Source organism: Lithobates pipiens, unplaced genomic scaffold (assembly GCF_037356315.1).
Source record: "Lithobates pipiens isolate NorthernLeopardFrog02 unplaced genomic scaffold, aLitPip1_a1.2 Scaffold_18, whole genome shotgun sequence".
Taxonomy (NCBI): domain Eukaryota; kingdom Metazoa; phylum Chordata; class Amphibia; order Anura; family Ranidae; genus Lithobates; species Lithobates pipiens.
In genome coordinates this window covers 346705766-346732054 of record NW_027507758.1, presented here as the reverse complement: position 1 = coordinate 346732054, position 26289 = coordinate 346705766, and the positions used below count along the sequence as shown (strand labels likewise).

Sequence of the window (26289 nt, the reverse complement as noted above, 5' to 3'; positions counted from 1 at the left end):
CAGATAGCAAGGAGCAGACATGTTTCTTGCATTCTCTGCAGAAATAATGGGGGAAAGGACATCAGCTGGGGGGGGAGTTAGCAACTACGTCAATGTCAAGGAGCAACGTTAAGTGTGAAAAACCTGCCAAGTTCAAAAAGATAAAACACACTAAGTGAACGAACTATCACCCACATGTAAAATAGGACAACGTCACAATTTTACCTTGTGCATGCTGCAGGTTCCCAGAGGAAACTAACCTTCACCTGTCTCGGTAGAAAACCCCCCAAAGTGGCCTTCAGGGTCTGCATGCCATTGGTATGAAGCATGGTCCTTGACCTGTATGACATCTACAGCTAACTACACTTGCTGTACCACATGCCAAGGGGAGCACCCAGCACAGGATCCAGGGCCCCCGAAGGCAAACTTGACAGGCTGGCCTCACTGAAGTGGGGTTCAGGAACGGTTCCCAAAATATACATTGAGATTAAGCAATCTGGAACTACTAGTGAGCTCTAAGGCAATAAGGATCTTGAAAGAAGTGTAATTAAATTAGTGAAGAAAAATAAAAAGGACTAGTGTAGAAACTCCAGAGAAGAGGGCCAGAACAGACACTAGCAAAAAAAAAAAAAACTAGGAGAGTGGGGCTTTATGAGGGTGCAGGGGGCATTCCTAGCAAAGAATCTGTCATTATCCAGTCACCTGAAGGTAGCAACATATATAACCCATGGTCTATGACTACTGATCCTGTGTTCTGTACTGTACATTTCAAAGTTCACTTTTCATTCACATTTCAAATATATTCACCACATTTGCCAAACTCAGTGAACATACACAGTCTAAGTGAACAGTCTATACAACTTTAATAAAACTTCACTACACTCAATTGTTGCTAGAAAAGAAAGAGAAAAGGGTAAGGGTTTGAAGAGATAACTGGAAATGCATTGAGGTTACTCAATCTGTTCATAACACACTTTTTCATTCACTATCTGTATTTTACAGATATCTACAAAGACTGTAATTTGTGCCACAAATATAAATAAAAAAAGAACTCAACTGAAATCACATTAGCCTAACTTACTTGAATAAGCCATATGAGCAATAAGTGCCAGTTAAGAAATTACACGTAATGTCATGGTCCCATCACAAGTGGCAACTTTATAAACTTCTCTGCACTTCTTGATTCTCTACATGAGTAAGCTGCCCAAGACAGGTGTAGTGATATGGCTGAATCGGAGTGACTTCATCTTTATAAGTTCATATAAGATTAACTTGGGTTAATCTGCTAGTTAGTTTAAGTTCTGTATTTACAGATTGGATCAGTTTTCTATAAAGCATACATATAAGAAAATATAGTTTGCATAAGCAGTTTTATTCTGTACTGTCTAAATAAAGAAATTGTGTCTCAATATGTCTGGGCCACCCCAGACATGACATAGGGACATAGGGAAGCGGGACTCCTGACTGAGTCATGAAAGCAGATGGCATAATTCATGATATGTAATGATATGTAATGTGCACCTCTGTATTAACCACACCCTTGTTCTATGCAATGATTGGCTAATAATAGCGTATATACGTTGTATACCCGCCCAGAATTGAACCAGATAAGCTTTGAACATCAACTTTGGCAGCTGTCTTCTCGGTACTGCAGTGCTGAGCAGGTTTCTTAAGTGTGGTAATTGCTGAAATTATACCTAGCTGGTCTTTGTCAGGTATATAGAAATACCATTTCAATCACTACAACAGGCAGTTGACAATCATGGTACATAACAGGCTGCTAAATGATAGAGTCATTCTCTTCATAATAAATTCCTAAACATGCTCCTATATTATTATAATTTAACAAAGGCCAAATGTTTTCCATAAATAGCACAAGCAAATTCACCAACATGGTTTACTGCACTCAACCGAAAGCCTGAACACACTAGGGTCGGAGATTAATTTATCTTTTTTATAGGGCTGGGAAAATTCAAGATTCATTCCTCGATTAATCGTTAAAATAAGTTTGATCGATCAAACAAAATTGATTGGTACTCACCTCTCCGCTGGCTTCTGGGTCTTCAGGGAGTTCCGTCGGAGATCCGGTGACGTCACGGACATTGACGTTTCCAGACTCCTCCCCCCTTCCCCAAGTCCCTCCGTCTGCCAACGAAGGGAAGGGGGGATGAGTCCGGTGACGTCGAAGTCCATGATGTCACCAGACAGCCTGGACAGTGATGGTAAATATGGATGTGGTTAACTGGGATCATTCAGTGAGCTAAGTGTATGGCAAATTGGACAACCTCTGTTTTTAACATTGTTGTAAAAAAAAGTGACCGTCAATATACTAGATACGTTTTATAATTAAAGTTAAACTAACTTTCTACGTTTTTCTTAAAGTTTAATTTAAAAAATTACTTACGTCAGTGCTACAGTTTGAATTTAAAATGTATCAAGTCATGGATTGTGGAAACTAACTAGTTTCGGGTGATTGTACATAGTGTATACCACATTTACCACGGACTAATGCAGAGTTGCAATGCAAGGAGATTAGATAAAAGTAGTTGGATCTGTATGTGTGTTATAATTAATCGCAAATTAGTTGATTAATCGAACACAAAACTTTTAATCGGTAACAGCCCTACTTTTATTTTACAAGTTATTGTTGCCAAAACTAACAAAGGCAGACAGAAAAACACAATCTGCACTTTGTTTTACATGGGATCACATTTTCAAAATATAGCTGGACCACCTGGCACAAAGCAAAGAGGAGTAAGTACTGTAACGTGTATTTTTCAGATTGTTTAAAAAAAAGAAAAAAAACGTGTAAACAATTTACCCTTATCCAAAAGAACCATACTCCCATATGTCGGATGCCAGCCATAGAAGTAAAGACAAAATACATGATAATGACAGTGATCAACACATAGTCTAGCGGGAAAACCTGAAAGAAAAAAAAAAACGGTGTGAGGGGCAAGCTTTCCAAAGAGGCACAGACAATTCAAAAAAAAATTTTTTTTCAGTAGAAAAAGGAAAAAGATAGGACTACCTTCTATTCTGGGAACTAAACCCAAGTAAAGCAATCTGTATTATATGTTCTTACAGAAGCAATGCCTGCTGCAGCAGATGAATACTTTTTTTAAGCAAAGTTATCGGTATCCAAATTTTGACAAAAATTCTTTGTCTGGGAATGAAAGATTTTGAGACTCCCAGTCTGCCTGTAGTTGGCACCAACAATGATGGCAGGCTTACTATGCGACGGATTTCAGTACCATTTATGGAAGGTTTTCTTGTACTTGTAGCAAAAATACTGTGATGTGTGTATACAGTCCCATAATGCTACAGCAGTCAGGGGTATCTATCTTTGCTATATAGGGAGTTTGCTGGGCTGGCTCACAGGTTAATGTGCCCAGCTGAAGCAGGCCTGAGTACCCCAATCTCTTTAAAACTCCTAGTCTGCCAAGTGAAGATGCTCTACCCTGGAACCAGTTTTTTCTGTGCACGTCAGACTGAGGAGCAGACAAGCTATACAACAATATGTTAACTGTGGTACAAGTTTTGTAATTTACCTAATTACTTGTACTTTGTGCAGCCTACAATGTATGGGTTGCACTACACATACCTTAAGGACCCGAATAGGGGAACACTACTGTGACACTAATAACCCAAATGCTAAACATGTTTCCAATGCAACTCATCACTTTAGGGAATGCCATCAGGGTGATCTTTCCTCATTCAGGTTTAGAGCTATAGGAAGGCTGTCTTACCTAGAGGAGGTGACCGGGAAACACAATTACTGGGGGGAGAGGCATGGTGGATTTTTAGATTAAACACTAGCTTACCGAAGCTAAACGGAGATGGGATTAGGACTTGCATCAGCTCAAAAATTTTACTCTCTCCCTAGTTTCCTAGTTATAAATACGTTTTTGCTTGCACATACATTAGTTTTATCCTGCTTAGTACTTTTATTATTTGTTTTTAATTTTTTCTTTATATATTTAGTTTCACATTGTTTGTGAAGATTAGTAGCACACACGGGACCCCCTTTCAGATATTACAGCTGTTTCTTCTTTTGTTAATCATTTGCAATCAATTAGGATAATTGATGGGTGGAGCCTGTGGTACTTAGTGCTACTATTTATTTTCAAAGTTGTGTCTTAATGTAGTTATGACTAAGGCCTTGTAGGTTAAAATGTGTCAACTGATCTACATTTATAAACTTTTTTTATACACATTTCTGAATAAATATTGTGATTTTTTTTTAAGAGCAACAAATTGGTTGTGCGGGTCAACTTTATGGAGCAGACAAACTACCTATGTGATGACAACCAGGTCCTGTGTGGTGAGACTAAAGTTGGACATAGATGGATCAAAATTAAGCCAGTTCAGCAGGAACTGATCCATTTACAGCCATTCCCATTCTACAGAAGATAATTTAGTGATTGACTTCTCTGAAACAGGACTTTTCTAAAACTTTTATTTAATCAGTGTCTGCAGCTAAATCGACAGTGCATTCCAACAGTGGAAGAGTCAGCAGGGAGGATTCCCCCATCCACCTCACTTGTGTGGTTGTCTGATTGGTTATAACCATTTATCCTGCAGACAGCTGCAGGACAGTTGGTCAGGGATCAGTGTGTTAAATCCTTGCCACTTTGGGCAATTTACTAACTTCTGGATTTGTTTTGTTAGCTATTTTTATGCCTTTACATTTTGGAAAAACACCAGGTAAATAGACTAGGTATGGTTTTACCAAGACTTGCTGTCTGCTGTGTCTAATAACTGTGCTGTAGACTCATCCAGAGAGTCACACACACCCAGCTACTGAGCTAATCCTTCATATACAGTATTGCACATAAACACACCTCTACATCTACAGAATATATACAAATCACTACATTACTTTAAAGTGGTTGTAAACCCAAATACCCAAAACACCATTTGTTTGCATAGTTTAGTAGATAATGTTGGTGTAACCTAAATCACATTGAGTATACTTCTCAAAAATGCACCCTCATTTAGTTGCAGACCTCATAAATCTGTCCATCTGTGGAAGTGGCATAGCACCAAAGCTTAAAGAAGCGGTGACCTAACATCACACTATCCCCCACCCACTAAACCTCAGTCTTGCTCTCTCTGTATTCTCTGAGGTCTCACTATGTGTTTCTTTCTCTCAATATCTCTGCATCCATCCCTTACTGTCTGTCTCTCACTGTCTCACTCTGTATTCCTCTCTCAGTCTTTCACTGTGTCTCATTCTCTCTGTCCATCTTTCGCTCTGCTGCAAATATCCTATGTAAGAATTTCAATTAGCTTTATACCTGGATAGATCCAGAGGAGAGCGGAGGAAAGTGAATGTAAACTCTGCCGGCTCCGATCTCAGGCACAGTGAAGTGCAGAGCAGCAGACATGTCCCCTTTACACAGGCTTATGCATGTGTCTTATTACATAGGCTGTCAAACAAAGGAGAAGGGGAGTGGCGCAACCATTTTTTTCATGGCAGTGTTTTAATCAAAGTGGGCAGAATTACAGCTGACAGGCTGTTCTTCTACCCACAATACCATGCACAAATGATTTGCACTCTTGATTTTTACTAGATTTAATGTTTTGTTTGTATTTAGTTTTCAACCACTGTTGAAAATGTTTGCTCCACAGGAAATCCCACATTAGTGGGGGCTTGGCAGATCTGAAGCATTTAATAATAATGGCTATAGCATACATTAAAATAATTGTGAATTCTAAAAACACATTACAGTAATATTTCTTGTTATTCAAAATCTATCTACAAACTTTTTTTACCCCAGCCTGCGACCCTTTTATGGCTGAACGGCTTCAATATCCTTGAAGGTATTTTGTGTATATGCTGCCACTTAACATTATGACGTTTATCTGACATCCCAAACACTGCTTTTAGCCTTCGAGTTATTTGGTTGATCATGACGAGTTAACTGGTGTCATGATATAGCTGCATGGGGCCTTTACAACAATAAATTTTTCATATATATATATTACATACATATATATATATATATATATATATTTTTTTTTTTTTTTTTTTTTTTCTGAGCTATATGTAGGTGCAATTTGTAATTTTTGGAATTCGATCATTTTTTGCTCCTTTTTTTTTGTGCTTCTTTCTTTCTTTTGATTGATCCAAGAGTGGCGCCTGTGATCCTTTCAAGCAAGATGTCCCTGGACCTGCTGCATTGTAATGGGGGGGTATTCCCCTAGTGTGGTGTTTTATTTATCATGAGTGTTCAGTGATAACTTGGGTTGTAAGCGTTTAACAAACTGGCCAAAGCTAATTTTCTTATTATTGCTGAGCATTAGTTGTTAAAGGGTTTTTGCTCATTGTTTCAGCTTCTGTGAAGAGAGTGTGTCAAAATGTGCAGAATGTTAGAGAATACTATACCCAAGTTGTTGCTATGACGTGACACAAAATTTTTTATTTTTATGAATAGCCTGGATGTCCGTAAAATTTCAATCAATAGTTTTTTTCTCTAAATGCGGATTTGAAGGGATGATGGCATTCCCAGGGGTGTGAAAACACTCAACTTTTGTTTTATGGCCTTTATGCAAGACTCATGCAGCAACAAAAGAACTTTTACTCACCCTCTGCAGAACTGGGAGAAGAAGATTCAATGGATTTGTTATGTTTGTACCAAAGATTATAAATCCTGACTCAATGCCGGCAGAGTGAAGAGCTTTATCAAGACTACCAAAAGAGAATAGAAATGATTAATACATTAACATTCATATTTAACAAGCCACAATATTAAAAAGTTGTATAAAGCTTCAGTGGGGACACCTTAGTGAAATACTCAGAGGTTATCCAACATCTATTAACTTTGCGGTAGCTGCCCCACATATGCCCAAATCAATCAAAACTTCATTATACAACGAAAAAACTGGATAATTTCATGCTTCTGGTATTAAAATATAAATGAGTGGTGATCTAGCCACCCAAGTGTTGTTCAGGACAGTGTGAAAGAAATTTAACCACTTGCTTACTGGGCACCTAAACCCCCTTCCTGTCCAGACCAATTTTCAGCTTTTAGAGCTGCCACCCTTTGAATGACAATTACGTGGTCATACAACACTGCACCCAAATGAAATTTATATCATTTTTCCCCCACAAATAGAGCTTTTTTTGGTGGTATTTGATCACCTCTGGGTTTGTTTGTTTTTTGTTAAACAAATTAAAAAAAGAGTAAAAAAAAAAAATACAAAACCGTTTTACATTTTGTTAATACATTTTGCAAACAGGTAGTTTTTCTCCTTCATTGATGTACGATGATGAGGCTACACTGATGGGCACTGATAGGCTGCATTGGCGGGCACTGATAAGGCAACAATGATGGGCACTGATGGGCGACACTAGTGGGTGGCACTGAAGGGGATTGATAGGTGGCACTGATGGGTGGCAATGATGGGCACTGATCGGCAGCACCAATGAGGTACTGATTGGCACCACTGGTGGGCATCAATAGGTGGCACTGATTGCTGGCACTTATGTGTGGCACTGGCAGGCGGTACTGATGGGCACATATATGAGGCGGCTTCACCTCTTCCTCTTAGGGACTGATGTCCCTTCAACAGAAGCCGGTGATCTCCTTTTCACCTCACGCTGTCAGCGTGAGAAGAAAAAAAACGATTACTGATCTTCTGTTTACATCACGTGATCAGCTGCTGTCATTGGATCGACCCCATTTCTCCGATCTGCGATCACCAGAGTCTCGTTGACTCGGGTGATCAAAGTGCACGCGCTCTTCAGGGGGCATGGCCAGCATGTAAAGGGGAGGACGTCTATTGTAGGCCTTCTGGCAAAGCAGAGCCGAGCTGCAGCCATCATTCCGCTATAGCACGGATCTGTACAAGTTAACTTTTTGAACACAGCCTAATGATAGCCTTAGATTATTACTGTAATCCATGCATGTCCAAGTAAAAGGCTGCATTATGCTCAAGAAAGTCAAGTAGTTTAGAGCAGGGGTTGACAAATGTGCTTTGAATTTAGGAGCCAGTTAAAGTTAGGAGACAGTTTTTTTTTTTTTTTTTAGAGTGGTATGGATTGTCAGCTCCTGGGGTAAGGCCACTCATTTTCACCCCCTATCCCTAACTCACAATGGAGCACCCAGTCAATAACTCCATTGAAACGCTGTTACATCAGGGTTATGGGCTGACCAGAAAGAGTAAGGCTGGCAACAGATGGAACTGGCTGGCACTGGCAGGTGGCACTGGCTGGCACTGGCAGGTGGCACTGGCTGGCACTGGCAGGTGGCACTGGTTACCACTGGCAGGCACATGGAACTGCCAGATGGCACCGGCAGGTGACACTGGTTTGGAACTGGCAGGTGACACTGGTTTGGAACTGGCAGGTGACACTGGTTTGGAACTGGCAGGTGGCCCTGGTTGGTGATGGCAGGTGGCCCTGGTTGGTGATGGCAGGTGGCCCTGGTTGGTGATGGCAGGTGGCCCTGGTTGGCGGTGGCACTAGTTGTCACTGGCAGGTGGCACTGATTGGTGGTGGCACTGGTTGGTGTTGGCAGGTGGCCCTGGTTGGCGGTGGCACTAGTTGTCACTGGTAGGTGGCACTGATTGGTGGTAGGACTGATTGGTAGTGGCAGGTGGCACTGATTGGCAGTGGCAGGTGGCACTGGCAGGCACGTGGAACTGCCAGATGGCATTGGCAGGTGACACTGGTTGGCATTGGCAGGTGACACTGGCATTGGCAGGCGACACTGGTTTGAAACTTGCAGGTGGCACTATTGGCACTGGTGGTGGCACTGGCACTGATTGGCAGGTGGCACTGGTTTGGAAGTGGCAGGTGGCCCTGGCTGGCGGTGGCACTAGTTGTCACTGGCAAATGGCACCGATTGGCGTGGCACTGGTTGGTGTTGGCAGGTGGCACTGGTTGGTGGTGGCACTAGTTGGCACTGATTGGCGGTGGCACTGATTGGTGGTGGCAGGTGGCACTGGTAGTGGCAGGTGGCACTGGTTGACGGTGGCAGATGGCACTGGCAGGTGGCACTGACTGACGATGGCACTGGCAGGTGACACTGGTTGGTAGTGGCAGGTGGCACTGATTGTCACTGGCAGGTGGCACTGGTAGGTGGTGGCAGGTGGTATTCTTTGATGGTGGCACTGGTTGGCACTAGCAGGTGGCACTGATTGGCGGTGGCACTGGTTGGTGGTGGCAGGTGGTATTGATTGGCGGTGGCATTGGTTGGAACTAGCAGGTGGCACCGATTGGTGGTGGCAGGTGGCACTGTTTGGCACTGGCAGATGCCACTGGTTGGAGCTGCCAGGTTTCACACGGAGTACTCTGTTATTGAAATGTAACAGAGGAGCTGTCAGAATTGAGCTTAATGTCGGAATGGGCGGTACCCAGCCGGGGTGTGAAACTGACAAGTAACAGAGAGGCGGATATGTCAGATTTGAGCTTGATGTCGGGGTGGGCGGGACCCGGCCGAGTCCTGTCCGGGTGGGCAGGATTCAGCAGCTATCAAACACCGGCCAACGATTGGGTTGCTTAAGAAAAGGGGCAGGGCCACATACATGTAGCAGCCCGACCAGATTCCATTGGCTGGTGTTTGATAGCAGCTGGGTCCCGCCCACACTGGCTGGTTCCCGCCCACTCCGACATCAAGCTGAAATCTGATAGATCCTCCTCTCTCCATTGCTTGTCAGTTTCACACACTTAGCGCGGCGCCGCTGAGTGTGGAGGAGGGAGGAGGACGGCAGTCAGTGTTAATGCTGCTGCATGTCTGGGGCATCAATAGTGAGTGGGCTGGTGGCAGCTTAGGTGCCAGGTTGCGATTTCTGGTCGCATTGGCGACCTGGGGTTTGTCGAGCCCTGGTTTAGAGTGCTACAGCAACCTCAAAGCTGCTTTCACTCTACTTTGCAACCTTTTACTCTGCTCCTCTGACAAAGCAATCATAGTACTCTAAGCAAGGCAAAACTCCTCATTTGATTTAAAATTGAACTCCGGGAACAAAAACATTTAGGTATATATTCGACAGTAGTCTCAAATGAAGTGCGACAGTAATACTTTGCTCCACATAGCTTATGTAGGGAGCAAAATTGTGGGCAGGAACCAGGAGGCCCCCACACTACAAAACTGGCTGAAGAAAACTACAGTGGGGTGAGATACACAGCCTGCCTTAAAGGGGGTGCAACAATGCAAAGTGCAGAAGTTTTTCCATGTTGGATTCCTTCAAATCTGGAAAAATACACAAAGGACACCAAGATTCAAATAAGAATACAGGAGCCTCTTGTATCTAGATAAAATTTGTTTAGCCTCGAGACCAGCTTTAAACTATTGGAAGCTAGTGATTGGGGACACTGACTGGCTGCATTGGTTTGGCGACATTGTACTGCTGTGGTGATGATCATTTACAATGGCTGGATGCTTTGATGACACTATGTCGCATGACATGACGACACTGTATTGTACATTTTCCTGATCATCAGCACAGCAGTACAATGTCACAGCGACTCTGCTTTGGCGATAGTATATAAATATTTACATTCAATATGGTGACATTGTACTGCTGTGGCTAAAAACTGCTGCACTGATATACAGTGTCATTGGAGCAGCAGCCAATATCTACAATCAATAAATAGAACGGTACAACGTCTGCATGTTAAAAAATTTTGTTTTTTTTACTCTGGTTGTTTACTCGACGGCTGTTGCAAGCAATCAGTTTCCCTGATGCAAGATTGCAAAATGTGGGTAAACAGGATTCAAATTTAATAAAAGATAGTGTTAAACCCATGTAATATAAGGTAATAAAAAGCTGTAGCATAAAAAAATAAATTCTAACAAAGTAAACATTAAAGTGGATGTAAATCTGTCAATTTAAAGCATAATTTCACCTTTGGGAGTAGTTTACACCCATATTTAGGGAGTAATGTGTAAAAACAGCGTGGCCTTGCGGAGCTCTGCCGCCTTGAGTTCTGTGAACGAGTGAACTACAATAATTGTGTTCCATTACAGCAGACGACATGTAGTTCACAATGAACTGCGAGGGTGCTCTTCAGTAACTGTCTGCCATATAGGAGTTAAGGGCAGACAGCTATACTGAGAGAGTCTGCAGGAGATCGGCATTGCACCTGTGATCTACTTATCATGGGTGCAATGCTTTCCAGGCTTCTGTGGGAAAAAAATAAATGCAAATTTTTATTTTCTACAGAAATATATGCATTTATTATTTTTTCCCAAAAAGGTAAACTTCGCCTTTAACGGTTTGCCAAAAAGTTACACTTAAGGCATAGCATGAATGATAACAAACATAGTTACTTGTGCTCTCAACTGAACTGTCAAGCTGGTGTGATAACTGCTTACATGTGCCCTAATTTGACAAATGAAGATCAAACACAGGTTAAGACAGCAGCTTCCTTGGCTATGAAAGATAGAATGGTTTAGTTCCACTTTAGCGAATGGTTAAAATAATTAAAAACATTTGCCTTTAAATTAATGTTGGCATATTACTGATATGGTATATATAGAGTAACTTATGAGAAGGCTTTAATTTTCTAACATTGCTTGGTTGCCAAGATTTGAAACTTTTTTTTTTCCTAAAAGCCTTCTTGATTGAGCCTTGATAAATCTCTACAATTATATATCTAAGTCTAATGAAGCAGAAAGTTCTGAGCCTGTTGCTGTGTATATAAAAGGTTGATTTTCAAAATTTTCAAATGGATTAGCAACTTTTTGATAGCCGCAGGATACGTTCAGGTTAAAAATGCATAATCATGGCACATTAACTCTGGATGATATTTCCTGCCTGCCAAATGAGACTATAAAGAGCATTGCCACATACAATTTATGCTCATTATGATGGATAGGCCACACTAACCCTTTCAGTCCCAGAGGTGCAGAAAATGCAGAAAAGCCTGTCAAGTGTGGATTTTAGTAACAGCTTGATTCTCTTCAGCGGATATTCGGTGATAAAAAAAATTGAGCAGAAAGTTCAAGCTTTCAAAATTACTACCCAGTTCAAATTTAAAACTTAAAACGTTTGAAGTTAAACTACCATGTAAATTGTAAAATTTATTCTTACTGTAGGTGGTACATATGTTGTGCTGAAGTCAGTAAAACTACTACTATTTACCTTTTTTTTTGCACAAGTGAATGTTTTAATATTTGTTTACATATGGAACAACGTTAGCTAATAATTTCTGCAGAATTCACCAGTGTAATAGATGCTACATACAATTTAGGTTTGAGCATGCAACTGCTTCTGTATTATGCTTTAAAAGCAAAACAATTAGATTTTTGGTTTGCCAAAAATTTCTCTGAGTTTATTGTCAGACACACACTGCCATTATTCAGAACCATAAGGTTATATCGCCCCCTACAGGAGTACGACACTGGGGAGAAAAAAAAGACTAGGCTATGCCTATGGGCAGTCCTAGGTGATATACACCCCCCCCCCCCTCTTTGCTATAGGTCTTCAATTTAGTAACAAGCAGTGTCAGAAGCATTAAAACTTATTAGAGGGGTGGGTGCTGTGTCTGTCAATGAACTCAAATGAAAGGATTTTTGACTTGCTGTAAAATCCAATTTTTTTCGTTCATTGATTGCAACTTCTGGAGTTTATCCAGAGGAAGAAACACTCTAGCCAGAGCTGAAACCAGAGTCAGGCCCAGATAATCCAATTTTCTGGAAAGAGCTGAAGCAAACTGAAAACTGAAGTCTGTATAGCAAGCTACATCGCCCCTCAGGGTGCATAGCATACTAGTTCATTATGAAATACTTACCTTAGATCAAAGCCCCGCAGTGGTCCCGACACAACACTGTGGCTGGCGACATGTCTCCCGGAGTTATTTCCGAGTATTGTGGGCTCTGGCGCTGCAATTGCCCAGAGCCACGATTATGTCACTCCCGCTCATGCGGTAACGGCACAGTAGCTGAAGAAACAGCACGAGCGAGCCGTTTCTTCAGTGCGCATGTGCCGTTGGCACATGCTGATACAGTGAATATCTCCTAAATGTGCAAGTTTAGGAGATATTCACAGAACCTAAAGGTAAGCCTTATTATAGGTTTACATTTAGGTAAAAGTGGTGTGTAAGGGTTTACAATCACTTTAAGTAGTTAAGGATGGTGCTCTATGAAAAGAGAAGGGGCAAGTACATTCCAAAAATGTAAGTAAATGTGCACACATACACTAAAACAATATATAAATTGTATAAAGTGGAAAATCTCACAAATATACTTACTTAGAAAGGAAAAGTGAAACTATCATCAGAAGAGCCACAAGAATAAAGAATACCCCCCAAATAATCTGAAACATGAAAGAGACTTTAGTTACTATTAATACTACATTACAGCTTTTAAACAAAATTTTGTTATTACATTACCAGAAAAATTTCTGAAATTGTGCCAAGTGTATGCATAAACTGAGTAACTATGTTGTTATGTTTTCACGGCATACATTGCAACGTAAAGAATACAATGCACATTTTGTAAATTTTTAGCCAAGTTTTCACACATCAATATTGATCTAATGCTAATCCAGTTACTAAAAAAAAAAAAAAAAAAAAAAATTATAATAATAATAATAAATAGTTTTATAATAATAATATATATATATATATATATATATATATATATATATATATATATACATATACATATACACACACACACACACTATAATATATATATATATATATATATACACACACACACACATATATACAAACACATATAACATATGAGCAGAAAACATAAAAGTTTAATGCACAAAAAACACTGAGACATTCTATTCGAAAGAAAAACAAAGTGCAGAGCTACAAAAAGAAGAAACAATAACAGAACAGAGAAAAGAAAAGATATTCAGCAGGTGAGGACTTGCATTAATGAGGTTTGATCATATTAGACCTGTAATGTTCATGCTTGCATCAAAATACACAATCATTTATGAGTTCTACTCAAGTGTCTACATTTCACATCCAACTATCTAGCATTTTTAATAAATAAAGGAAATCCATGGACACAGAAAATACTCTTTTTTTTTTTTGACAATCCAATATAATCTTCCTTTCACATTGTAACTTTCTAAAAGTCCTTGCATACTTTGCAGCTCCTTCCCTGCTGCTTACTTTCAGTTTTTAAAAACTACGTGCCTGAGGGCAGCAATTCCTGTACTGACTCCGCCTTCTAAAACTTCTCTCAGCACCTCTGTAGCTCAGAAGGCAGGCTCTGTGAATTCTGTGACACGGCAGTGAAAACTCACAGGGCATACTGAATATGAATCACAGAATTCAAGTTAGTAAATGTGTGGAGAGCGTCACAAAGTAAGTTTACAAATGTCAACATTGTTCAGATTAATACGAGAAGGAAATTTTTTTGTGTCATACATATTTTATTAAAGTTTTCACGTACAATACAGTAAATGGTTTCATGGATAACATTGTAAAAATATCAGTACAAACAGAAAGTGTAACACAATACAGCATACGAGAGAACTCCGCCTAAAGCCTATATAAACCTTAAGATCCAAGGGAGTTATCTTGTCTCTATAGCTTTGGGTAGCAATACCCACTATGCTATCCTTCATATAAGTTTATTATAGGGCGTAGCCCTAAACTGTCTAACGTCTAAGAACAAGGAGTTATATAGGAGCACTACTGGCGAGGTCAATTAAAATCTCATGGGGAGGTGGGAGCAAAAGCAGACAAGACTGCGTTGGTATTAAGCCCGCCCAGGGGGCTGAACAGGGATACCAAAGAAAAGAAAAGAAAAAAAGTGGGGAGAGAGAGGAGAGGGTGTGTGACCACCACCAACTACCCTCTCCATCTCCAATATGTCAATTTGTATCTTATGGCTTATAACTAGTAGTCAGGAATATCCTTCGCTGTCAAGTCCACTGCTCAGTCGTTTTGTTGTATCAGCTCTTGGTAGTCTTGGGAATCTTGGTAGGTGTGTCAAGCCGCCCAAATGGCAGAGTTTTCAGATATTTTATCAAGAGTGGTATATATGAGCTCCTCCATCACTGCAACGTGGTGGATGCAAGAGGTCCATTCCCTCATAGAGGGCGGGGACGTAGATCTCCAGTGGACTGGTACACAGCCACCGACTTGAAGTAGTGTTTTCTGGGAATTTGTGAGTGATGTAGTAGATATTGTGCCAGAGTGAACTCTAACGGGAGTGAAGTGATCAGGGTTGTCATGTCATTAACCTTACGCCAATATGGCTGGATCAGGGAGCATGTCCACCAGATATGAAGAAGAGTGCCCTTCTCCATTCCGCATCTCCAACAGCGATCAGACAACGCCGGTATAAATTTATGTATATCTGGCGTTCTGTACCATTTCGTTTTTATTCTGTATCCATTCTCCTGTGTCGCCACGTTTAGGGACCCCTTGTGGATATATAGATGTTTTCGGTCCCAAGAGGCCTAGTCTAGTTCCAAACTCAGAGCAGACTTCTAGAAAGTGTGGTCAGCATGTATTGTGGCATATCGTTCCCCAAACATCGAGGCGTAGAGAGCCGAGATGACATGGCTTTGGGGAGATGGTCTGGTGCAGAGAGACTCAAACACTGTTGGGTCCCTAATAAAGTGGCTTCTACAAGTTGGATTATCCAAGTGGTGTTTCAATTGCAAATATGATCATTAAGGGAACTTAGCTGTGTAGGATGACCCAGCCAGTTCTCTGTTTCTTGAACCTCCCTCTCCAGAAAAAGTGTCTTGCTTGGATTTCCCTATGTGGCAATTCTGCTGCGAGGAAATTCCTGGCTAGGCCTGGAATAAAAGTTAGATTGTCCCTAAGGGGGGTGCATTCCTTGGATGAGATTTTGTGTGTGGAACATGCCCTGTCAAACGCTTGAAGAGTGGCTCCAATTAGAGGGTGGGCATATACTGTATATGGGGGGATACATGTTCCTTTGGGAGCCATGGTACTATACTCAATTCCGTCTGAGAGACTAGGCCTTCAAGACCACCCCACCCTTTGTATCTTTCATGGACCTTCCAAATCCACCACCCTCATCAGAGATATTGCCCAATAGTACCATTGGAGGTCTGGGAGACCAATCCCCCCATTCGACTTTGGTAACATTAGCTTAGCCCATTTGATTCGTGCAAGTTTGTTGCCCCATAAGAAGGGGCTACACATGGCCCTATATGCCACAAAAAAGGAGGGTGGCAGTCAGACTGGGATCGTTTGCATCTTGTATAGCATGCGAGGAATGATTATCATTTTTAAAATTGAAGTACGCCTGAACCAAGAGATTGAGGGCACATGCCATTTCTGCAGAGCTTGACGCATGTTCTCCAATTCTGCTGTAAAATTTCTAGTATAAAGCTCTGTTAGGTTGACAGGAAGTTTAATTCCTAGAAATGCGACAGCGTCCATTTTCCAATGGAATGGAAAGTTCATCTGGCATTGTCGCATAAGGTCTGAAGGTAGGGAAACATTCAACGTAAATGACTCAGTAGTTGATTTTCAGGTTGGAGATGTGTTTGAACTGTTCAAGAACTGACAGGAGGCTCGGTAGGGATGTTAGTGGGGAGAAAAGGAATAATAAATTCACGGCCCCATACCTGTACTCCCTTGATGTCTTTGTGCTTCCTTATACAACGGAGAAGGGGTTTCAGGGTAAGGATATAGAGAAGGGGTGATAGGGGACAGCCCTGTCTTGTCCCGTTGTGGATAGAGAAGGCGGCCGACAGGTGGCCATTGACTCCAACTCTTCCCTTCAGGTTGACATATAGGGACAGAATGAGTGCACACATTTTGGTGCCAAGTGAAGATATTTGCCAGAACACCATGGAACGACACAGCATCCAAACGGGTGACTTATTGCATGATCACAACACAAGGATAAACATTGCACTATCCTTGTGTTGTGATCATGCAATAAATCGCCCATCTGAAAGCTATCTATGTCGTTCCATGGTGTGCTGGCAATTATCTTCACTGTGACTTGAACAAGTAACCAGCTGGTTGTTGCTACAGCACCCAAACTCGAGCGCTCACCCAGGAATGTGTGTGATGGGAATATGAAGTACCATTTTGGTGCCAAGACCCAGAGCTCCCAGTACTTCGCCAATATAGTCCCAGGCCAAGCGGTCAAGCGCCTTCTCCGCATCCATTGCAAGGAAAAAGCCCTCCTGTTGGTTACAAGTTAGCCAGTGGTGAAGGCTAAAGGCTTTGATAGTAATGCCCCTTGCTTCTCTGCCTGGGACATAGCCTACCTGGTCCAGTACCACCCATTGTGGTACATATTGGGACAAAAGTGTTGCTAAGATTTTTAAGAAAAGCTCAACATCCACATTAAGTAGGGATATTGGACAATATGAGGCAACATTGGCAGGGTCCATAGTTTTTGGAATCACCGTAATATATGCTTCCAGCAAGGTGGTTGAGGAGTAGGGAGTTGCTGACAGCGAGTTAAAAGCTTTGAGAAAGTTTGGGGCAAGGAGGTCTGAAAAGCACTTGCAGTACTGGGAAGAGAATGCAATGGGGCCTAGGTTTTTACCAGGTTTTGTAGCTTTCAGTGCCGCACCCCAGTCTTCCAGGGACATAGACGCCTTAAAGGAGAGGGACTATACTGACTTAGGAATTCTCGTATCAGTTTTACCCTATTGTCTGCTCTTGCAGAGTTTGGTTTGTCGGGGTGAATGTTATACAGTTTGTTGTAAAAGGGTTGGAAGTCGGAGGCTATCGCTTCATTTTTGGAATGGGTGTTCCCCGAGGTGTCTGTTACATGATGCACTGTGGTGGTTAGTGTCCGGTTCTGTGTGGTCCTAGCCAGAAGTCTCCCCAGCTTATTGCTTTGTTCATAAAACAAGCGTTGTGTCAGTATGTGTCTCTTGTGCCCTCTTTTAAAGAGGTCTTCCACTAAGAGGGCCCGAGCCTTCCGCCAGTTCCTGTGCTAATTGGATTGCAAGCGATCATTTGTGATGAGCTTCTAGTTCATGTATCCTGGTTGATAGTTCTTTTATCAGTTGTTGATGTTATCTTTTCCTCCGAGCTACAATGGAGAGCATGTATCCCTGTATGACACATTTGTGTGCTTCCCACTGAGTCAGGGGTGAGATGCCAGGAATATTATCGAGGTGAAAGAATTCCTCAATATGTTACCTGATAATGGCCAGATCCCCAGGGTCTGCCAGAAGGGATGCATCCATTCTCCAGATCTTGGACGAAACCTCCCTGTCAGGGTAGGCCAGGGTCATTGTGACCGGGTGGTGATCTCAGAGCACCATCTGCTCTATGGTAGCTTTGTGTAGGTATGAAAGGTCATATTGGCATATGAAAAGATAATTTAATCTCAAATAGCGGTTATGTGGTGAGGAGAAAGAATATAACCCCGCTCATCGGGGTTTAAGGTTCTCCATGTGTCATGAAGGGTGAGAGAGGCCAGTTATCGTTTGGCTTGGCGTAAGGTCGAGAAGGGGAGAGAAGAGGTGCCTGAGGTGTCCAGCAATGGGTTCATTGCCAAATTGAAGTCCCTTCCAAGAATCAAAAGATGTTATTGAAAGGTCTCTAACTTAAGCAGGGTTTCCTGGATAAAGGGTACTTGCTTAGGGTTAGGGCAATAAATATTGCCTAAGGTCACTGGTCTAGTCTTCCATATGCCTTTTTTTCCCTAAATTGTACGTTTTATTAAAGGATTTCAAGAATACATAGGAAAATGCCACATCAAACAGTTGTCAGTAGCAAAAAAGAACAGTCATTCAGATAATATGTAACAGAGGCCATAGCCTGAAAAGTTAGTGTCACCAACTTTACAAATTTACATTATAACATTTGTATAAAATCAAGGGGGGGAAGAACCCAGAGAGTGGGCAGTCTAGGTATATTAGTATTTTGCACCATAGGATTTGTTACTCACTGGGTCTAAGGTTAATGGGGTGTCGGGAGTGCTTATATCAGACAGAGGCACTCCATGGGAATCCCACAAGGAGGGGTGGGGAGGGAAGCACCATGGAATCTTTAAGGGGAATGTTAGAAGAATCAGGGGAGTTAAACCTGCCACGTACCTATTTAAGAGGGCATTGCACTACTGGTTAGGTCCCAGGATTGAGGTCCGAGTAATCCCACAGGTCCCAAATCTTGGAAAATGTAGGTAAAGTATCATGAATAGTAGAAGTGAGGTAGTAGCAAATCTGCTCCAGTGTTTGCAGGACTTGTGAAAGAGTGGGTGGAGATGGCAAGAGGACAAAACCAGCCAGTTTCTCAGCGTGCAAAGATTTTGCAGGTATGTATGAATAGAGGACCAAAAAGATTGAATAATGGGGCATTCCCAAAAGATGTAGAAATGGGAGCCAATATTATCCCGGCACCTCCAGCACGTCGGAGAGACCCCGGGGTCGTATTTATGTAGGACCTCCGGGGTTCTATACCAGAACATTAAAATCTTATAGGCTGTCTCCCTCTGCTCCACACACCGTGAAGATTTGGAAGCAACTTGCTATATTTTCTGCCACTGAGGAATAGGGATGGGTTGCTTGATGATCTGAGACCATTTTCGCATATAGGAGTCGCCTGTGGCAATGAGAGGAGGGACCTCCTGTAGAGATTTATACATTTCGGAGATAAGATGGGCTTGGTATGGGCCCTGGGCGCATAGGAGTTCGAATGGAGTAGGTTGGTCCAAGGTAAGGGTGGACTTTTTGGAGCTAAAATAACGTTTAATTTGGAGGTAGGAGTAGAATAAACCTTTGTGAATCTGGAATTTCCGTTGAATTTCCTCAAAAGATAGGAGTGCGCGAGTGAGTGGGTGCACAATGTTTCGGAGCTGAAAGATTCCAGCCTGTGTCCAAGGGAGCATCAGAGTGTAAGATAGACTATCTGGTATGTCAGGGTTAAACAGTACATTTAATAAGAGTGGGCATGGGGATGAAAGGGAAAACCGCTGAGAGCATTTCCTCCATATAGAAAGAGTGAAGGTCATTGGGTGTAGGCATACATTTCTAAATTGGATTATGGATGTTTCAAAGTTTGTCCAAACCATAGAGCAGGGGTGAACCGGGGTAGTAATACTCATCTCCATTCTGTGCGACCAAACAATGACCGGTTTTAGATTCTATATCCCTTTTAAAAAAAAAGGAATCTGCCCTCTGGATCCAGCATCTGGTCAGTAAGGGTAAATGACAACGACCTAGATAGCAAAATCGAGACTCCCTTGGTTTTCGACTCGGGAAAAGTCAAATGGAAAACCGCAGGAAAGCGACGGTTACATAGCGTGTGAGGCGTCCATATTAACTAAGGCCATGTTACTACCTTCAGGGCACGCTAGGTCCCCACGGAATCTTCTGAAGCCTAGACTATATTCCATATTTAGTTCCACCTCCCATACTTTCACCCAACACCGGGAGAGCTTCAAGCAAGAGAAATAAAATGCAATATAAAACAAGAAAAACAGACACTTTTATGCCTCCCTTTTGTCCTCTTCTTCTTTCATTTTTAATTTTCTTTCCCTTCCTCTTTTGAGGTATTCCCAACCGACACACTTACTTAACCAATTATATAAATGCAACAAATATAACATTTCACAACATGCAGAGCTTCATTGTATTTCAGAGATGAGGGAATTGGTCCCTGCCCATCCAGAGCACTCCAATAAGGAGTCATTCCAGAGAGGCAAAGAACAATCCAGCAGTTTCATTAATAAAACCAGCATTTCTTAGTGCCCCTGATCCCAGAGGTCCCGCTGCACCATAGGGTGTTTCCCTGGAGACTCTGTGTCCCATATATGTGCACCAGTGGTGAAGGCATAGCGTCAACAGTCTGTTTCTGCGGTTATTTAAATGCCCATCACGGACGGCCTGTCCAATGATAAATTCTATCTCTCAGTAAATGGGATCCTTCTGGTCCTGCTGCATACTAGTTCCCTATGAGTTGGACGAGCAGTTGCGTACAACATCCCCTCACTATGAATCTCTACCACCCTCAGAGAATATATGCCCCCTATGTATTTATGGTACACATTGTAGTGTTCTGTTGCAAAGTTTACCTCTGTATCTTACATAAGTAAGGCATTTTCTTGATCCCAGTATCAGTTGGCTGCCCTGTGTAGGGACCCAAGCTTGGGTCATAAGGGGTAGCTCCCTCTAGCCCAGACCACTGCAGGTCAGAGTCCTGCGGATATGTGGGGAGGCCTCAAGCCCTAAAATAACATGTATATCAGGAACTTGTATTCGGGTCTAAGTCTATATTCACACTGGACTCTTAGAGGCCATGTGGTCCATTTCCTGATATGGAATAGTTTCCAAAAGGGTAGAGTCTACTTCATAGCTGCTCTCAGAAGGAGAATGTCTATGTAACCCATGATTGAGATCCCACATTGTCGCAACAACGCCAAAATTGGAGCCACTACCTTGGTGAAGACTCGGGGTGCTGAAGCCAAGTCAAAGGGGAGAGCCACAAACTGGTAGTGGTTTTCCCCTACTGCAAAACACAGAAACCTCTGATGCCTGAGGCATATGGTTATGTGGAGGTACGCGTCCTGGATATCCAGAGACGCCATGGAGTCCCCCTGATGGAGTGCAGCGACTTCGGAGTGGACTGATTCCATTCTGAATCTCTGTACTTTCACAAAGCAATTGAGGGCTTTCAGGTCCAAGATTGGACGTACCCCTTCCTTTTTGGGGACTACAAATTTCAGTTTCTGGAACAGGCACTATTACCCCACGGCTGAGCAGGTCCCTTACTGCCCTAAACAGGGCTTCCCTGCGAGCCAGGAGTAAGGGTATGCTGGAGGGGAAAAATCTGTTTGGTGTCCAAGAGAGGAACTCTAACTTGTAGCCCGATGAAATCAGTTTGCAGACCCATTGGTCGGACAGCCAAGAGGCCCGCCGAGCTGCAAACTCCCAAAGGCGACCCCCCCACCCGAGTGATGGGCGGGGGCAAACCTTCACGTGGTAGCACTTTTGCTTGCTGGTTTGTTAGGTTTGCGAGTCCAGGGACACTTCTGTCCCTCAGTAGTCGCCCTGTTGGACTGGGAGCGTTTTGCCGAAGTGCCGGGCAGACAAAAAAGCCTTTTTTGAGTGGAAAATGAGGTCCCTTGCCTGCGGCGTGGCTCCTTACTCTTTCTGGACTGTGGGGGCAAGGTGCTCTTCTCATCTGTGACATTCTTAATGTCATCCAGCGAGGCTCCAAAAAGGTGCTCACCAAGGAAGGGTAGATCTCTCAAGGCTTTTTTTTTTTTTTTTTTTTTTTTAAGATGCCTGGTCTGCAGACCAGCATTTCAACCAAATCAGGCGCCGCAGCACCACTGCTGAAACTGATGCTTTGGAGAGCAAGGGAAGTGTATCCAGGGCCACGAACATACTTAAGGCCGTGCACTAACTGGTCTGCTAGTTCCATGCAGACAGGAGAAGCCTGCTGCTTCTCCAACTCACGGTGCAATAGTTTTGCCCACTCGGTGAGTGTCTGCGACACTAATGCTGTGGCCAGTACTGGTCGTATCGCTGACCCCACTAACGTAAACAGGGAGCCATCCACTGCCTCAGCCTTCCTGTCATTAAATGCAGGAGTCCCTTCTACCGGGATTGTGGTTACTTTATTTAACCTGGATACTGGGGGGTCCACGACCGGGGGATGCGACCATTTCTTAAGGAGGCACTCCTCAAAAGGGGTAACTCACCGATATTCTTTTTGGGACCGAAAAGGTCCGTTGCGGGCTTCCCCATTCCTTGTATATGAACTTATCTAAATAAGTCAGATACGGAAATACCTTAGGTGTACGGGCTGGCTTACGGGATCCAAAAGGAGCCGCTACTTCAGCAGAGGATCCTGTGGTATCCTGAATTTTCAGGGTATCACACACAGCTGTGATAAGTGCTCCAACTAGCGCTTTGTCTTGTGGACCCAAAATCATCCTCACTGATCCGTCCTGGTCGGCGTCCTCTGACACATCAGAGCAGAACTCTCCCAGGAGGGGGGGGAGCAGTTTTTGTTAACACTTTTGCACCCGCACACCGCCTCCACCCTAGCAACGAATGTTTCAAGGACTGCCGACAAAGCGTCCAAAGGCACCGCATTGTTTGCAGACGAGCCGGTTGCAATTGCAGGGAGGTCTGGGGAAGAAACATCAGTTTCTGATGCCATGCTGACCCAACCCTGTCTGCCACCCATGGGGACAAGGTGCTCAATACCACGCTCCTAGCTACTGCAGACTGAGGGGCCCCCACCCAGGACTCACCACCCCGACTGAGCATTGCGCCGTACTGTTTCAGGTGCACGTGTCCAGTATCGGCTCCCAGGTGTCCAGAGCAAAAGAACACGCTGTTCTGAGGTACAGGAACCAGCGCCGAGGAGAAAAAAAAAGCACGGAGGCTACAAAAAAATGGCTGCCGGGCATCCTGCATAGAGGAAAATCACAGGCAAAATGGCTGCCAAACTTCGGGAAAATGGCCACCGACTATACTTCCCAAAGAGACTCACAGAAAATGGCCAACAAGTAACTGTACACAGTGAATGAACACAGATAATGGCGGCAGACAGCGCTATGGCGGCAGCACATACAGAGCCCACAGACACCAGCAGAGAGATTACAGACAGCCCAGGGACACAGACAGCCAGCGCAGCCCACAATCAAGGATCAGAGCCCCTTGGAGGACCCCTGGCTCAGGTACGCACACAGCTCAGTCATGCAGCTAGGGAGAGAAGAATTGACCTCCCACGGAATTCCCAGCTGCTCTGTCCCACCGAGGGAGGAAGAGCTGTACTTACCATCCAGACGAGCTGGGGACATCCCATCACAGACCCACACCCAAGCAGTACGGGTGGCTGCTGGCCACGGCACACTGTGACAAAGACATCTGTAGTCCGGTAATATGTGTGCCCCGAAGCATTGCGCTCACCGGCCACCCCTGAAACCTGATGGGCCTGTCGTGGCCGACCCAGCGTGTAGCTCGGGTCTGCACATGCTCGATGGCCAGGCTGGGGAGACTACAAGGATCTATATTATCCAGCCTGTCACCCAGCTGGCTGTTGATGGCAGATCACAGGATCTTAAAATCTTGTGCAAAAGGCAAAAAAACATAAAAAAATCCCCAGGACCAATGGTCCCGGCAGGGAGCCTAGGTCCTTCTCCTTCACTAGGCAGAAAAAAAAAACTGAGCTGCAGGAGGCAGGCTGAGGGGGTATTGCCAGAGGGATCACCCCCTGGGCGGAACGTTACATTCCTGTTACGTTTCACATGTTCTGCCTAGTCCTCTCCAGAAGGTGGCGTAATAACCCTACGGTCAAGATTACTGAAGCTGTGTCAGTCAATGAACGAAAGAGAAAACCCATATTTTGTGTGGTGGGTGGGGGATTACTTCAATAGAGCCATATTACTTTGCTTACATACACTGTTTGGGTCACTAACTGAACTATTGGGTTGATCTTTTTTTTAAAGTTACAGGAAGCAGAAAATACCAGATCAGTCACCACGCGCAAAGAGAGCACCGCAGTGTCCGGTCTTTATTAAAGAAATCTCCTGCACAAACACGAAGTTTCATGTTGGTTTACTGCACAGATCTGCAAGAAATACACAAAGCACACCAAAATTTAAATAAAACATACTTCTTGTATTTAAACAATATCTTATGCAAGAGTTACTTGTCAGCACATATGAAATGATTCAACACAGCAGACCATTAAAGTGATTCTAAAGCCCAACCATTTTTGCGTTCCTTCCATTAAAGTAAAAAAATGTTTAGGCATCAGCATACCCCCTTTTACTTACCTGAGCCCTCATTTGATCCAGCGCTGTCTGCAGCGCTTCTCCCCTCACTTCAGGGTCTTGCTGGCTTTGGCCCTTGGCCCCCAGTGCTGTCAATCAAAGCCACTGGTGAGGGAGCAGGGCCAAGTCCCGCTGTCTGTCAATGGATGCAGCAGTGGGACTCAGAAGCAAGCATGCAAGAGTGCCCCCATGGGAAGGGGCTTCCCATGGGGGCACTGGACAGAGAAGAGGGGCCAGGAGTGCCGACAGGGGACCCGAGAAGAGGAGGTTCGCAGCCACTCTGTGCAATTCCATTACACAGAGCAGGTGAGTATGGACGTGTTATTTTGTTTAAAAACATTTTTACCCTTACAATGGCTTTAAGATAACCATTATAAAGGTCTATGCCGCGTGAGTACACCAAGCTTTGGCTCATGCTGTTCGCACATTAAAATAATTCTGTCCTTACTGGAAATAATATAGACCGATGTCACATAGTAACGGCTACATGGCCAAGCCCTATTGGATGCTGATGGATCCTTCTATTATTTATTTGAAGGTCTAAAAGCCAAGCTAACAGAATAAGTTGTATTACCTTACCTTAAATGGTCGCATTACAGTACAACATTTCGCCCAGCAACTCTTTTCATGATACTCCAAATGCCTCTCTCTCCTCTCCAGTGTTTTTGCTTTTTCTTCAAGTTTGTACAAACTTTGTCTATCTTTGCTTGATAATGGTCTGCCATCCTTGCACTGAATTAAAGAATAAAGAAATAATATAACACAAACCGATGGACAGCTTATCCTAACCCACTACTATTTTACAGTTACAAGGTTAGCATGTGAAAATATGTCTTGTATAGATCAAAGAGGAAAGCCGTATAGCAACTAATGTTTTTTTTTTTAAATCAACCAGGTTTATTTCGATTCACAGTGCATACATGTTACAGATTACAGTTACAAAAATGCTACAGATCATACAGCTCCTCAGATAACAATTGTATAACCATCTCAAATCGTCAATGTCACATCACGTTTTATGCATGAAATAACTAAAGCCAAAAGGTACCTTGTGTCAGTGGTTTGGGCTACTTCACTACCCAGAGGCCGGAGGATCTACTTGTCATTTACATTACTATGTATTGTGCATAGACCGGCTATGAACAAGTGCTAGACTCCTGCAGCCACCTGTCCCAAATTTTGTAGTATTTCTCAGGACAACCCCTATTGGTGTATATAAATTTTTTGTAGGGGAGGGTGTTGTTTATTTCTGCTTTCCATTCTGCAATGCTCGGGGGACAAGTCCTCATCCATTTCCGAGCTATTGTCTTTCGCGCTGTGAATAACGTCTCGTGCAGAAATGTCTTCATGTACCTGTCGGTCGAGTCTGGCAAGAGTCCTAAAAGGCACATTTTTGGGTCCAGCGTGGCTGGAGAGCCCATTTCGTCATGGAGGAATCTTACAATCTGTGTCCATAGTCCCTGTACTTTGGGGCATGACCACAGTAAGTGAATGAATGTTCCTGTCTCCCTTCCGCACATTTGGCACAAGGAGGACTGGGAGCCTCTGTACCTGGCAACCCTGAGGGGGGTAAGGTACGCTTGATGGAGTATGTAAATTTGAGTCAGCCTGTCCGACAGTTTTGGGGAAACTGTCTTACAGA

The 26289-nt window shown here is 43.2% G+C and overlaps 1 protein-coding gene across 1 annotated transcript in view; it reads right to left on the bottom strand.

Moving 5' to 3' along the window:
• LMBRD1 (LMBR1 domain containing 1) overlaps nucleotides 1–26289 on the bottom strand; it is a 340404-nt gene that overhangs the window by 36318 nt on the left and 277797 nt on the right. Inside the window, exons 9-12 of the mRNA XM_077487418.1 lie at nucleotides 25227–25379; nucleotides 13181–13245; nucleotides 6571–6673; nucleotides 2801–2905 (exon numbers count right to left, since the gene is read on the bottom strand). Coding sequence (XP_077343544.1) covers nucleotides 2801–2905; nucleotides 6571–6673; nucleotides 13181–13245; nucleotides 25227–25379 — 426 coding nt within the window. The remainder of the gene's footprint in view (nucleotides 1–2800; nucleotides 2906–6570; nucleotides 6674–13180; nucleotides 13246–25226; nucleotides 25380–26289) is intronic.